Source organism: Bombus huntii, chromosome 10 (genome assembly GCF_024542735.1).
Source record: "Bombus huntii isolate Logan2020A chromosome 10, iyBomHunt1.1, whole genome shotgun sequence".
Taxonomy (NCBI): domain Eukaryota; kingdom Metazoa; phylum Arthropoda; class Insecta; order Hymenoptera; family Apidae; genus Bombus; species Bombus huntii.
Window position 1 is genome coordinate 113632 of NC_066247.1, and position 13721 is coordinate 127352.

The window sequence follows — 13721 nt, forward strand, 5'->3', positions numbered from 1 at the left end:
GTCCAACAAAGGAAAAAATCAACATACTTCTCTCTGTATTTAAAACGGCGAACTGCAAATGTAAATTTATTATTTAATTGATATTATTTAGATTTTCGGCTGTAATGCAATTCGGCGAAAGAACACACTGGGGAAAACAAACGCTTTTTAATAAACTAGTCGAGTGTAAATGTATAAGTGATTATATCGAATGTAATGAAAAAGCTTGTCGGTAAAGTAAGAAGTGAATATATTGTTTGATATGTATAAAAATATGTGAATACTAGCGTAACAGAGTACTGCTTCTGTCTATAGGGAAGGACTCGCTATATTTGATTGTATTTTCAACATAAGCAAACACTATGGAAACTAAGAGAAAGAGGAAAATATATGATGTCAACATAAATATTTATTGTAACTTGTATCTACTTTGGTCAACCTGTCGAATAGCTACCTCCTCGCCGATTTCGATATGCAAGATGATTTAAAGAATGTAATTTAATGTAATGTAAATTAATAAATATATAGTGCAGGCTTTTACTTTTACAAAGTAAAACAAGTAAAGCAACCGGTAAATTCGTCTCTAAAGAATGAAAAAAATCAATATCAAACGAGAATAGTAAGAGAAATATGTATTTCGTAAGTATAATATTTAGTATATCATATTGACAAATAGATGCATCATTTGTTAGAAAATATTTGTAACAAAAATAAATTATAGTCCATAAGCAGGTACAAATAAACTAATAATCTTAATCGCGTAACTTTCGACGCATCTCTGCGTACACGAATATTACACGAATGATATACCCTTTGTGTCGTATCTCACTAGCAGCGATGTATTAAGATTAATTTCTAAACTCTAGACTCCGTCGTTATTATATTAGGGCTATACAATGCCAACAAAAGGGATGATGGTATAAATAATCTTCGTAGGCAATCCGTATGGGATAACCTTCACCCATCCTAAAATATATAGGATTGATGTCCGTGACAAAAAAATCATACAAAAAATCAATTGGCGGAATCAGACGCTCACGCTAATAATTAATGGGACCTCTACGTTCGTCTTGTAGACGTCCTAGACGCGATCTTCGGTTTATGATACATCTCTAAACATCTAGAATGTTCGAAGTGCACGTGATTGCCGAATATACAGCAATTCGCGATTGATTAGCGACCGATTGGCCGGTTAATGCCCCTTTGATTTTCTTAAAAGACAGAGAATATTATCCATATGTATCATAAACCTAGACTTTCGACTGTCCTAGCAAATCTTAAATATAAAGAAAAAAGAAAAAATGAGAAGCATTGATTTAGCAATATCTCATGATATAAATGATTAAATAATTATATATGTAATGATTACTAAACATCTTACAAATTGTTCTTCCACCGATTATTGATATATCCGCTTAATAAAGGCAAACTAATATAAATGATATAAATAATTTCAAAAAGTTTTCAAAACCACAGTATTTTATACATTATCATACTACATTTCAATTTAACTTGTTAACAGATTATATCTAACAATATAAATTCGTGTACACATTATAAAAGCTATTCTACAGAATACTTAACTTTTACAGTATCTTTTTTTACATTAGTGCAATTTTCTTCGTCCCATTCTATATAGTCGAACGTAAGCGGAAACATTCTATCAGTGTATATTAAGCCCTGAAAAAAAAAAAACACAAATAATTGCATGACAATTTGTGATATCTACACAAGCATTTATCAATCAGTATATTATTACATCTCATTAACTCGGTAATAAAAAATTATACTTCATGGAGTTATTCCTGGACGAGTAAGACCACAGATTGCTAGATTAATACCTAACGGAGTTAACCTCATCTGGTTTTCCCCTTCACATGGTTGTCTTTGTTCTATCAGTCAAAAATCATGTCCGATCTTATTTGACAGACTTATTAGTTATTATAAATCTATCGAGTCCTAAGCAGCGCGATCGCGAAAAGTCCCAGCACATTTGAGCGCTACGGACCGCTGTCGGTATTTTCTATTTCATTGTTATCTTCTCAATAATTTTTATTGAACAAAACTTGAAATATTTATAAACTAATAGTATGCATATATAATAATACAGATGTATTTCATAAAATAACAAATATGACGAGCGCTATTTCGCCGCTTGCTTCTCTTCGCAATCGATTAAGACAAGCGCTATCGCGCTGTTCGGCATTTTTCGACTCTGTTTTTTCAAAGACCGCTGCGACTCAAACGGCTATTCTAAATTTATTTACAACCATGAGAACATCAACATAGACGAAACAAGAATTCTCATGCTGTTCATATATAAAAGACTGCTCTATAGAATGATTTTGCAAAAAGAAAAAAAGAGACCATTTATAATTCAAATGGGGGCATTCCATGTTCTAACAAATAAAATACATAATAAATTTAGTGATTGTTCTTAACATTGTCCTTAAGTATATCTACATTTTTCGATACATTACACTACAGGGGAACAGCAAAAAAATATCCTATTTTGAACAAAAAAAAAATAATAATAAAGAGAATTTATATTAGATTAGAAAGTACTAGTAATTAAGTTATCCAGAATGAAACAGTTCTATAATTATATAACTAAAGACCATTATACATATCTTACATCATTAATAAGAAAAGCTATTAAAGCTAACATATTTATTGTAAGATGGTTGAAAAAATAGACAATATATTAAATAAAAACTATAATGAATAGGAAAAATTATTTAAAAACTTAATGCAGATGTTTAAGTAATTTAACAAAAATTACTTCTTCATAGTTTTACCACTTTACGATTAAATTAAATATTAAAAGTGAGAAGTTATATATTAATAGAAAAGAATATTTATTTTTTGGATAGATCTTTACAGAAAAAGATAACTTGAGAAAATGTGCAAATTCTAAAACGCGTTTTCTTCGGAAAGTATAGATAACAATTGAAATAATAAGTGACAGAAAGCAAACTGACGAAAAAAGTGGTAACTTACTTTTAAATGATCCATTTCGTGGTGAGCGATCCTAGCTAACCAACCATTTGCTTTCCAACAAAATGGTTTTCCAAATCGATCAAGTGCTTTGATCTGAATTTCTTTCGGCCTTGGTACTTCTGCATGAAAATGCTCGACGCTTCCGCATGTTTCATAAAATATCAGTTCTTCGGGATTTATTATCTGCATTTCTGGATTAATGAAATATGTCAACGGAAAAGGATGAATTTGACAATGTGATCGTACGATTGGATGAATCTCTTTCACATAGTCTTCCGTTACTTCGATAGCAAATACTTGCCAGGATAAACCGATTTGTGGGGCCGCTAATCCTACTGTATCAGATTTTTTCAATATTTTATATAAATGATCGAGTACCTATAGTAAATAAATAAACATACGTCATCGTCGTAAAATGGATTGCAACATAGAAAGAACAACTTTGTTATATTATTATAATATTTTTTTGATAACTTCTCTACATGTAGTTATATTTTCACAAGAAAAAGTATCTCACAGAGTACACAGAGGTACATATTAGGGAGAGGTAATTTCCTCTTTGATATCACTTTGGTATACTAATAATAATATTATAGTTTAGTATACTAATAAGTTTAGCTATATATTTTTCTGATATTTTTCTTTTATTAAAAAACATAAATAAACAAGTTAAAATTAATTTGAAATACTTTATTGATTTGTAACAGGAAGAAATTAGATTATTGTATTATTATTAGAATAGCTATAACAATTATTTAAAAATATAAGAAACAAAACATACCTTTTGAAATTCTACCGTATGTATCTCTTTTGTGTCGACAGGTGACGCTTTCTGTCGCAAAATAGGATTACCAACTTGACAAATGTGATCATAAGGAGGTTTTGCAGTTTCGACTGTTTCTCGAAAATATATCGAAAGAAGTTGTTTAATGCTTCGAAAACTAAGAGAACGTAAATTACACTTCTGCACATTCTTCGCACATCTACTGATCAAACTGGAATATTTGAACATTGTAATGATTACTGTTTTACAGTATCTTTAAAATCGTTTAGGACAGTCAGTAGGTTATGCGTCCACAAAGGCTACAGATATGTTGGTACTGTCTTTAGCCAAAATCGCATATATATATATATATATATGTATGTATCGTATATATTCTGTTTCGGCGCGAAAATATGATACCAATTCGCCTTAGTTAGACACAAATATTGTAAATATTTCTAAGAATTACAAAAATAATCATAAAATAGTTACAAAATTGATATAATAGAGAATTTAATAAATTATTTAATATGACCACCTATTGCACAATATTATTTGCATATGATTATAGTGGTCGATTCTTTATTCTATTTAAAGTTACGGAATATTTAAAAAAGAGTATTTTTTATAAATCTCAAAAGATATTATTCTTTCACATAATATATGATATCTGCTAATAATTGCTTTCTGTATATATAATGATATTTAATTAGTATAAATGATATATGTATATGTATTTTATTATTACAATGTAACGATATGATGTATTTTTAACGTAATATAACTTTCAATTTAACTACAATGTATAAATTATGTTTTATATGCTGTCAACGTATTTTACGCTTATTACATAATATCTCGAGTGATTTCAAAATGACAACTATCATTATGTTACGCGTATGGGTGAAAAAAAACAAGAATATCAACATACTAATTTAAAGATATTCCATAACCTGTGTGATTAAACATTTCTTAATGTACTTATTGGATACGTTTGTGCTGTAATATTTTACATTATTTGTACTAATATTTTGTATTTTATTATTAATTTGTACAAAATAGATAATAAACAGCCAAAATGGTAATCATTATTTATATATGATTTTACAGTAAAGCTACAACTAACATATATATACCTTTTTTTGTTAGATAAAAAGTGGTACATTAAAACTAAATTGCGTAGCTGGTAATTCAATTAATAAACTTAGGTATTTATCAGCACAAGGTTCTGGTACAGGTAAGGACATGGGTTTAAAATTTGACAATCACAATCCAAAGCCTATTATATTACCACCTGAAACAATGCCATCGACACCATATCCAACTCCTGTGGTAGAAATACCAGGTTTTTTAAAAAGAAATCTATTTTAACTATAATTATAATGAAAGATCAAGTCGTTATTAAATTCTACGTAATAGAAGTTTATTTAGTTGACAATACTTCTACGGTTGAAAATAGAATAGACGTATGAATTAAATATTGATAATAAATTAATTTATGAATTACATATATTATTACTTAACTTAGGCCCTATAGTTGAACCTACACTTCCTCAGTCGATACCTCAACCTCAACCTCAACCAGATTCTAAACCACCTACTGAAATTCCAATGCCTAATAAAACTACAATTGCAGCCAAGAAAGTACAACAAAACATAGAAGATGATGTCTTGTTTGAAGATGTATGTATATTTATAATTATAAAATAAACCAAGCAAGTGTAAAGATTAAATATTTATTATAAATATCTTTCACATTGAAATAAGGTGGGAAACAAAGGTGTTATCATATTAAATCGTCCAAAAGCACTGAATGCCTTAAATTTGTCAATGGTTGAAAAAATATACCCGGTACTTAAAAAATGGGAATCATCTAAAAGATTAGTGATAATAGAAGGTGCGGGAGAGAAAGCATTTTGTGCAGGTGGTGATGTGAAATCTATCGTTAATACATTAAGAGAAACTGAGAATAAAATCTTAGGTGAAACATTTTTCAGAAAGGAGTATACGTATGTTATAAAATAACTTAAACAATACATTCTCATATACTTTACAAATTAATAAAATTATTTAAATAATTAAATTTTTCATTTGTTAAATATAGTTTAAATTACCTCATTGGTAGATATAAAATACCATATGTGGCTACAATAGATGGAATAACTATGGGTGGCGGTGTTGGATTATCTGTTCACGGTAAATATCGGATTGCAACAGAGAAAACATTATTTGCAATGCCAGAAACAGCAATTGGATTATTTCCTGATGTTGGTGGGACTTTTTTTTTACCTAGGTTGAAAGGTAAATTGGGTCTTTATCTTGGATTAACTGGAGATCGATTAAAAGGTATGAGAAATTATTAAATCTAGTAATTGGCATATTAAGAGCTTTCTCATAGCTGTGTATCATGTTGAAAGGCATTGATGTAGTACTTGCTGGCATTGCGACGCATTTCATTCCTTCCGAAAAGTTACCATATTTAAAACAAGATCTATTAACAACTGAACAATCTGATGTTAAGGAAGTCTTAAACAAGTATCAATGTATAAAATTCAATCAAGAATTCAGTTTAGCACCATATATGAATAAAATTGATACATATTTTGCTGCATCATCTGTAGAAGAAATAATACAAAGGTAAAATGATTCTAACAATGATTAAGCTATGTAGGATTGTAATTTATTACTTTAATATGTACTTAATGCTTATTTTATTTTAATGAAGATTAAAAGAGGATAATTCAGAATGGGCCAAAAATACATTGAAAATGTTATTAAAAGCATCTCCTACTTCTCTAAAAGTCACTATGCGTGCTATTCAAAGAGGGAGCACATTAAATCTGTCAGACTGTTTAAAAATGGAATATAGATTAGCGTGTACTGCTTTGAGTAGAACAAGCGATTTTTGTGAAGGTGCGTATAAGTGCATGTTTATTTATAAGTGTATACTCTTTCCTTCAAAACAATTGTACTTCGTGCAAATATAGAAAACCTATTTATATTATTATTATTATTAATATTATTATTATCGTTATCATCATCGTCTTCATCATCATCATCATCATCATCATCATCATTATCATCCTCACTGTTATTACAGGTGTAAGAGCTCTTTTAATCGATAAAGATCAGAAACCAATATGGAATCCTAACAGTTTAAAAGAAGTAACAGATGCTTATGTAGATCAACAATTTACAAAACTTTTAGAAGAAAAAGAATTGCAGCTTTAAAACTGATCAGAATATTAAGGAAATGGCACAATAAACGAATATTATATAAAATATAACTCGCACGCGCGCGCGCGCGCGCACACACACACACACACACACACAGACAGACAGACAGACAGACAGACAGACAGACAGCAGACACAAAGTACACATTATGTATGAAAAATAATGAACAAAATATATAAGTGTTTATAATTATTATGTTAATATATACAAATTTTATTTCCAAATACTTTTCTAATTTTTTGTTAATCAAGTTTGCACAAACATTTATATAATTAAGGACAATTTGTGATTTTTTACAAGATTTTATTAATATCTCAAAAAATTGCTACCAAAATGTAACTACTACAATATTGATAGTTCTGTAATGAAACGTATGTGCTTCCACCCTTTTTATAATTCGTACTTGTATTTTATTTAAAAAAGAAAAAAAGAAAGTGATTTTTAAAAAGGAGAAATGACAGTGTATTAAGCAAGCAAGATGTATCACTTCCTGCTTTATTCATATCTTTACTTTTGAAGTAAAAAAGAAAAACCAAACCAAATACATTTACAACATTATAATTTTTAATTTTGAGAAATTTGCTTCAGATATTTTCAATGTAATTAGAACATTTACATTATAAAAAGTAATTTTAAGAAACACTTAAAATCCTTAAATAGTTTATTACTTTATTTATCAAAATGTTTATATCATTTTTATTATGTCAAGTACTTCCATAATATAATTTGCAAAATGACAAAAATTCACAGAATTTGTATGGAATTAAAAAAATTTATATAGATTGTAGGCTCCATGTATTAAAATGAAAGAAATTAGTTCTATCACGTTTGTCATATTGTATTTTGTGGATGTTTTTTTTAAAACTTATTTGCACTGTTCTGAATCTGTTTTATTGCAGTTTATATATTGATATTCCTTTCCTACTGCACAATTCACATAAAGGATAATACACTTCTGTAATAACATCCAATATGAATCAGAGGAAAGGGAAATGTAGTAAACTGCCACAAATCTGAGTATTTAAATCATTTTATGCATTCAGTCAATGTACTGAGCAAGCCAGCGGAAGCCTTCGCCATACCCTTGTCTTTTCAGTACTGAACACATAAATAATTCCAGTGGACGACCAGATATTTCACTGCGAGAAATTTTTCCCTAGAATTTATATGTACATTATGGATTATATGATTATACATGTCAAACAAATTGTAACTATCTACCTTTCCTGTTGTTTGACCATACAGGTTGAAGTAATTTCTAAGTTCATCCTCTGATGCTGCACCTGGTTTATCGATTTTATTACCTAGCACTAAAACTGGACATGCACTAAGTTGTTCATCTGTTAAAAGTGCATCAAATTCAGCTTTTGATTCTGGTAACCGTGATGTGTCACTTGCATCAACAAGGAACACTATGGCATCCACTGCAGGAAAATAGTCTTTCCAGACTCTTCGAGCTATAAAGGAAGAATGTCTCGTTGTTTTAACAAAAATAATATTGTACAATTTAATTATAGCCAGCACTGAAACAAGTCAATTAATTATACCTTGAGGATGTCCTCCAAGATCGAATGTTGTGAACCTCATGTTTCCAATAGAAAGTTCTTCTGATGCTGAAGCATAAAAACATATGCGATACCATTATATAATGTACTATGAATAAATTTAATCACTGAATTGTAAAGTATAATTAAAAAATATTGAGACTGAATTGGCATAAATCAAAATTACTTAAAGATAAATATCTGGAATTAACTTTTTGTAAGAAATTTTTGTATTAAGCTATAAATTATATGTATATTAAGTAAAATTACATAAGAACAATTGTGTCGTATGTAAATTTTTAGATATACATGTATATATAAATTATCTTGAATATTGATTACTTGGATGCAATGTAGGCACATGTTGAGCTAATCGATCATCTTTTAGCATGTGAAGTAATGTAGTTTTGCCTGCATTATCTAAACCAAGAAACAAGAGTTTACCACTCTTCTTCCAAAGACCTAAAAATTCAAAGCAAGAATTATACACAATACACAAACAAAAATCAATGTTAAAGATATTTAACGATCTAACAAAATTTGTATGTTTTTTTATTAGGGAAAAAAAGAATATAATAAAGTCAATTCACATGCATCTTTAGCATGACTTTATAAATACAAATATAAATATAAATATAAATATAAATATAAATATAAATATAAATATAAATATAATACAAATGTATTATATACATAGATTAAGATATATATTAAAAATACATATACAAAATTATGGAAATTACACTCACCAAGATAATTCAAAACACCTGCAAACCAGTCCCAAATGAACATATTTGTAGATATGAATGAATGTCAGCTCTACTATATACTAACTATCGAATGACTCTGCAACAATGACGAGTTGACAAGATTATTATGTGTAAGTAATTGCGGTTATAATAGAAGCCACCTATTAGATTCATTACAGCCTTGATACAACTCAAGATATATCTAAATTATAAGAAAAGCTCTACTAAAGTATATAAGTATAAATAATAGTATCAACAACTGGTTATCTATGGTCAAACAAACATTAAATCATTACCGTTTATTACATCGAAATGAAGAATGGTATTTGGAATATAATCGGTGAACGATTACAGTTGAAATGCGATAGACTTACCAGATCTCGCCTACGAATAACAGTTTTATAATGTTTAGTTCACCACCACCAAATCGCAAAATTGCAAACGGGTCAGAAAAGCGTTCGCATGGTATAATTATGTAAAACTCGTTTCTTCGTCACTGGACTAACGTACCCTATATGAAATATATGAAGCTGCAAAAGACGGAGAAAAAGTGTTTTTCTTGCTATACAAAGCACAACTTTAACGAGCCTAGTTGGCTGGCAGTTGGCACTGATGACGTCTACTTCCGTCTGCCATATTGTCAAAATAGTGCTGTTTCATAAATGCACTAGATTAATTATTTCGAATTTTATTCCATTTTTCAAGTTATCATTTTGCATATGTATGATGACAAAAGTTATATCTGTTTAGTTTTTCTTAAACCAATTTACTATATTCTGTGATTGCAACGAAGGATTATGAAAACATTTTGACGTTACAGAAAGAAAGAAATAGAATTTTTATGTACAACGAGTATTTACATTATAGTTATAAAAGATATACAATATATATAGTAACTTAAACAGGTTATCAACAATATCGTTTAGTTTTTATTATTTTATTTATATCGGGTGTTTAGAAACATAATATCCCTAGTATGTATTTTATTTGGTAATTGTCTTAACCTATTTAAGCTTGTTTTATGTACAATCACGACAATGTTAGCAAGTAAGTTATTTTTAATTTGTATATATTTTCAAAACATGGTTGTCTTAATAAACCTATATAATACATTTCACGAAGCGTATCAGAAAATTATATATGATACATAGAATTTTGTCTATAACCTGGAATGTACTTTTCGGATATGGATATATAGTTATTGGTTTTATTTTTGAATAATTTTAACTAATATCTGCAGGTTGGTTGATAAACAGTTTCCGTAGTATATATAACCATAATGCTGGATACAATATAGGTTCATACATGTTTATGCAAAGTCGCGATTATGCAGCTAGGAAAGGAACGAGAGAAAGGAGGAGGTTAAAGCTTAGAAAGAAGAAAGTTAAGGCAGTAGTTGAGAAAGTGGGATTTATTCCACATAAACAGCGTAAGAAGGAGTGAGTAATTTGTAGTTTCGAGTTTATTGTCATAGTATATATTGTTACAATGTATAGAGTACCTTGATAATTTAACAGTACGAAGGTGGAAGTTTGTCCACTTACTACCATCAATGAAAGTTGGAAATGGAAAGCAGTCGATGATGTGTACCTAGTAAAATACCATCAGCAGCCGGTGTATTCATTAAAAGAAGCTATAGAAAATCACCGTGAAACACATCATCCAACTATGTTTAATAAGCCTAATGCAGTTGTTAATGCATTTATAGAATTAAATATGAGGGTAAAAAACGATGATTAATATTTTTATGTAGTTTTTATCATATGTCAAAGTAGGCAAAGAATACTTTTCTAATAGAAGTGTTTTATAAAATATACTAGCGTGAGAAGAAGAATAGGTTTCTTGATAGATTTACGAGAATCATTAATACACCACATATATTTACTTATGAGAAAAATAAGAGAACGGTATTAGCCTTTTGCAAGAATCTCCAAGAACAGGAGGATGCTAAAAATGCTGGAGCTGACTTAGTCGGTGGTGTTGAACTGATAAAAAGGATTCAAGTAAGTTGAAGCATTACACAGTAATGGTATATAACATTATAAAATATGTATAAATATAAATGTAATTATTACAGAATGGGACATTTGCTTTCAAAGAATATGATTGTATCGTAGCTCACGCTGATATTTTAACCGACTTGTTATTAGTTAGGGGCTTGCTAAAAAAGAGATTTCCAAATTTGAGAACAGGTAAATAAACATAGTCATTAAACATAAGCGCTTGTTTACAATTATTAAATTTTGAAATATCAATAACTTAAATATTTCAGGTACTTTGGGTAATAATATGAGCCAATTAGTTAGAAAGTACAAAGATGGGATCGCATACACTGCAGAGCCTCATAATTCTTTCAAAGAATATGGTCAAATTAACGTGACTTTTGGTTTGGTAAATTCTTAACGTATAACATTGTACAAACCTTGATAAAGAATATGTATTTAACCTGTTTGTTTAATTATTAGCTTAACATGAACACACAGGAATTGGAAGAAAACTTTTCCTCGCTAATTAATGACGTTGAATCGATGAGACCAAAACGCGATGGATTATTTATCGAGAGGTACATATATGTATTTAAATTGGTAAATAATACACGAAACTTTCATGAGATAGCAAAGTAGCACAATAATGCAAACATTTAAAAACGTTGCAGAGTTCAAATTAGTAGTGAATTGTCTAAAGAATTGTTTAAAATTAACTATCAAGATTACCTTGCAACAAGTAATAAAGAGGAAACAAAAGAGCAAGAACAAGATGAAACAGCAATTATTACTACGAATTAATTGTTTGATGTACCGCAAATAAAATTATTCCTAACTATAAATTAAGCGTTATATTATTGTTGTTTACCTATTCCCCAAATATATTATTTGTGTGTGTGTGTGTGTGTGTGCGCGCACGCGTTTTTGTGTGTATGTACCTACATACATACAACATGTGTATATATATATATATATATATATATATATATATATATATATATATATATATATATATATATATGGTACAATTATTTTCTACGAAATGTAATATCATAAAATTTTCCATACATAGTGTACGTATATAGGTATATGTACATGTCCCACATTATTTTACTTTACCGTGTTAAAATAAAAAGATTTGTTCAGAACATTCTACATACACGTATTTAAGAGTATATTAAGTCTTAATTGATACGAATATATCGAATACAACATATTAAGATTTGAGGTTTAAATATTTCGGGGATATAATATGATAATAGACTCTATTTATATATAAATATTCGTATATAAATATATTGATGTATGCAAGTAGAGAGCACGAATATGAAAGGATAAGACGAAGCGAAGTGAAGCAAAGGTAAAGAGAATGGAGAATGGTGAGCGATCGTGGTGGTGAATAGAGTGGAGGGGCAACGGCTTACCTACCTGCCCGGTTGAGAGCTCAGTCGGTGTCCGCCAGGTTGAAAATCCGTGACTTCTCCTCGTTTCGTACGTGACTTTTCCCATTTTTATTAAAACGGCGCGAGAAAAGTCGAAAAAAAAGATATGAAATACAGCGAAACATATAGAGCTGACAACTACTCTTTATTCAATGCTGGTTAAAACGTCCGTTGATGAAATTGACGATGAACATCAGATTTTCTTAAATTAGCAGAAAGTCAGGAAGACGTTAGACAAGGCTTTTTCTGTGCAAACTCGATTACAGTGGATGTGAGTGCGCGCTTCGATACATGCGCGATCCCACGCGTGTCGCAAACAACGTGTGTGTGTGTTTACATATGGTGATCTGTGTCGACTGTGTAACAACCAACAAGCAAGAATCGTGATTTTGGATTGCAGCAAATTCGTCGACGACCGATCAGTGTTACCGGCTATTTTATAGACATGCTTGGGTTCGACAGCAGACAGTAACACTAGGTGACACACCGGCGTATATAACACACGCATGAGCATACACTAGCGCACACAGTTATGGTAAGTACATATATATACTACTTATGAGAATGTGTCCAGTTGTCCAAGTACTGAAACTCTGTTCGACGTGATAGACGTTGTAGGATAAAATCATTGTTTCATTGAAATATCTAATTTAATAAATTTTATTATTTATGTTTAATAATGCATTTAGCCGATTGTAAGAATCATGCATATATTATATATAATTTATTTTCAAAACTATATATTTTATTCATTTTACGTATATTACGCCTGAAAAGAGAAAAATGCTTTATTCTATACATAGCAGATGGTAGCAGCGTGCATTTGAAATGCGTTTTTTGTTTAGCTTTACAATAGGAAAGAAGAGGGAGGGAGAAGATTAAATAGAGTGAAATACAAAGAAATTGATATTTTTCTATAAAATATATCATTCTAAACTGAAATTGTATTATATATATATATGTGTGTGTGTGTTTGTGTGTGTGTTAAATTGCAAAGTTGAAGCTACAATTCGGTGGTACGA

The 13721-nt window shown here is 29.6% G+C and overlaps 5 protein-coding genes across 14 annotated transcripts in view; 3 read left to right on the forward strand and 2 right to left on the reverse strand.

The window, feature by feature from the left end:
• Positions 1-1427: 1427 nt before the first annotated feature.
• Positions 1428-3991, reverse strand: LOC126870598 (peptide deformylase, mitochondrial-like). The gene is made up of 3 exons (XM_050628426.1): positions 3761-3991; positions 2980-3357; positions 1428-1659 (listed from the first exon to the last, which is right to left on the reverse strand). The coding sequence occupies exons 1-3, from the start codon at positions 3989-3991 to the stop codon at positions 1543-1545; spliced, it is 726 nt and encodes a 241-aa protein (XP_050484383.1). The 3' UTR covers positions 1428-1542.
• LOC126870594 (3-hydroxyisobutyryl-CoA hydrolase, mitochondrial) lies at positions 3959-7174 on the forward strand. 5 transcript variants are annotated; one of them, XM_050628418.1, is made up of 8 exons: positions 3959-4076; positions 4892-5087; positions 5271-5425; positions 5510-5751; positions 5847-6088; positions 6160-6379; positions 6468-6655; positions 6843-7174. In XM_050628418.1, the coding sequence occupies exons 1-8, from the start codon at positions 4071-4073 to the stop codon at positions 6971-6973; spliced, it is 1380 nt and encodes a 459-aa protein (XP_050484375.1). In that variant the 5' UTR covers positions 3959-4070; the 3' UTR covers positions 6974-7174. The 5 variants fall into 5 exon arrangements, with proteins under 5 accessions (XP_050484375.1, XP_050484378.1, XP_050484376.1 ...); XM_050628421.1 differs by having other exon boundaries at positions 4892-4979; positions 5379-5425; XM_050628419.1 differs by lacking the exon at positions 3959-4076 and adding an exon at positions 4095-4823.
• Positions 7175-7460: 286 nt separating this feature from the next.
• LOC126870599 (GTP-binding protein SAR1) lies at positions 7461-9906 on the reverse strand. Of its 3 annotated transcripts, none has more exons than XM_050628430.1 (6): positions 9783-9906; positions 9273-9369; positions 8866-8985; positions 8527-8592; positions 8201-8436; positions 7461-8135 (listed from the first exon to the last, which is right to left on the reverse strand). In XM_050628430.1, the coding sequence occupies exons 2-6, from the start codon at positions 9313-9315 to the stop codon at positions 8019-8021; spliced, it is 582 nt and encodes a 193-aa protein (XP_050484387.1). In that variant the 5' UTR covers positions 9316-9369; positions 9783-9906; the 3' UTR covers positions 7461-8018. The 3 variants fall into 3 exon arrangements, with proteins under 3 accessions (XP_050484387.1, XP_050484385.1, XP_050484384.1); XM_050628428.1 differs by having other exon boundaries at positions 9569-9858; XM_050628427.1 differs by having other exon boundaries at positions 9647-9857.
• A 31-nt stretch (positions 9907-9937) lies between these two features.
• Positions 9938-12099, forward strand: LOC126870597 (50S ribosomal protein L1). The gene is made up of 8 exons (XM_050628425.1): positions 9938-10319; positions 10513-10711; positions 10790-10994; positions 11093-11275; positions 11350-11464; positions 11545-11663; positions 11738-11835; positions 11929-12099. Exons 1-8 carry the CDS (start codon positions 10310-10312, stop codon positions 12056-12058), a joined length of 1059 nt encoding a protein of 352 aa, XP_050484382.1. The 5' UTR covers positions 9938-10309; the 3' UTR covers positions 12059-12099.
• A 196-nt stretch (positions 12100-12295) lies between these two features.
• Positions 12296-13721, forward strand: part of LOC126870408 (cadherin-99C) — a 77400-nt gene continuing 75974 nt past the window's right edge. For 2 of the 4 annotated variants that reach the window (XR_007691323.1, XM_050628089.1), the window contains exon 1: positions 12296-13234. Coding sequence is in view for 3 of the 4 variants with exons in the window: in XM_050628089.1 (XP_050484046.1) it covers positions 13232-13234 (3 nt within the window). In the remaining variant the exon portion in view is untranslated. The remainder of the gene's footprint in view (positions 13235-13721) is intronic. The other 2 variants (XM_050628088.1, XM_050628087.1) reach the window with 2 other exon arrangements.

Bases quoted from the DNA above. Each gene is read 5' to 3' on its own strand.
- LOC126870598 (XM_050628426.1), bottom strand. From the start codon at position 3,991: ATGTTCAAATATTCCAGTTTGATCAGTAGATGTGCGAAGAATGTGCAG. The intron at 3,358-3,760 runs GTATGTTTTGTT...TATTTACTATAG, and splicing joins ATACGGTAGAATTTCAAAAG to GTACTCGATCATTTATATAA. The intron at 1,660-2,979 runs GTAAGTTACCAC...TTTTTTTTTCAG, and splicing joins ACGAAATGGATCATTTAAAA to GGCTTAATATACACTGATAG.
- LOC126870594 (XM_050628418.1), top strand. The intron at 6,089-6,159 runs GTATGAGAAATT...TCATGTTGAAAG, and splicing joins AACTGGAGATCGATTAAAAG to GCATTGATGTAGTACTTGCT. The intron at 6,380-6,467 runs GTAAAATGATTC...ATTTTAATGAAG, and splicing joins GTAGAAGAAATAATACAAAG to ATTAAAAGAGGATAATTCAG.
- LOC126870599 (XM_050628430.1), bottom strand. From the start codon at position 9,315: ATGTTCATTTGGGACTGGTTTGCAGGTGTTTTGAATTATCTTG. The intron at 8,593-8,865 runs GTAATCAATATT...TTTATGCTTCAG, and splicing joins TGTGCCTACATTGCATCCAA to CATCAGAAGAACTTTCTATT. The intron at 8,437-8,526 runs GTATAATTAATT...CTTCCTTTATAG, and splicing joins TCTTGGAGGACATCCTCAAG to CTCGAAGAGTCTGGAAAGAC.
- LOC126870597 (XM_050628425.1), top strand. The intron at 10,995-11,092 runs GTAAAAAACGAT...AAAATATACTAG, and splicing joins TTATAGAATTAAATATGAGG to CGTGAGAAGAAGAATAGGTT. The intron at 11,664-11,737 runs GTAAATTCTTAA...TTTAATTATTAG, and splicing joins TTAACGTGACTTTTGGTTTG to CTTAACATGAACACACAGGA.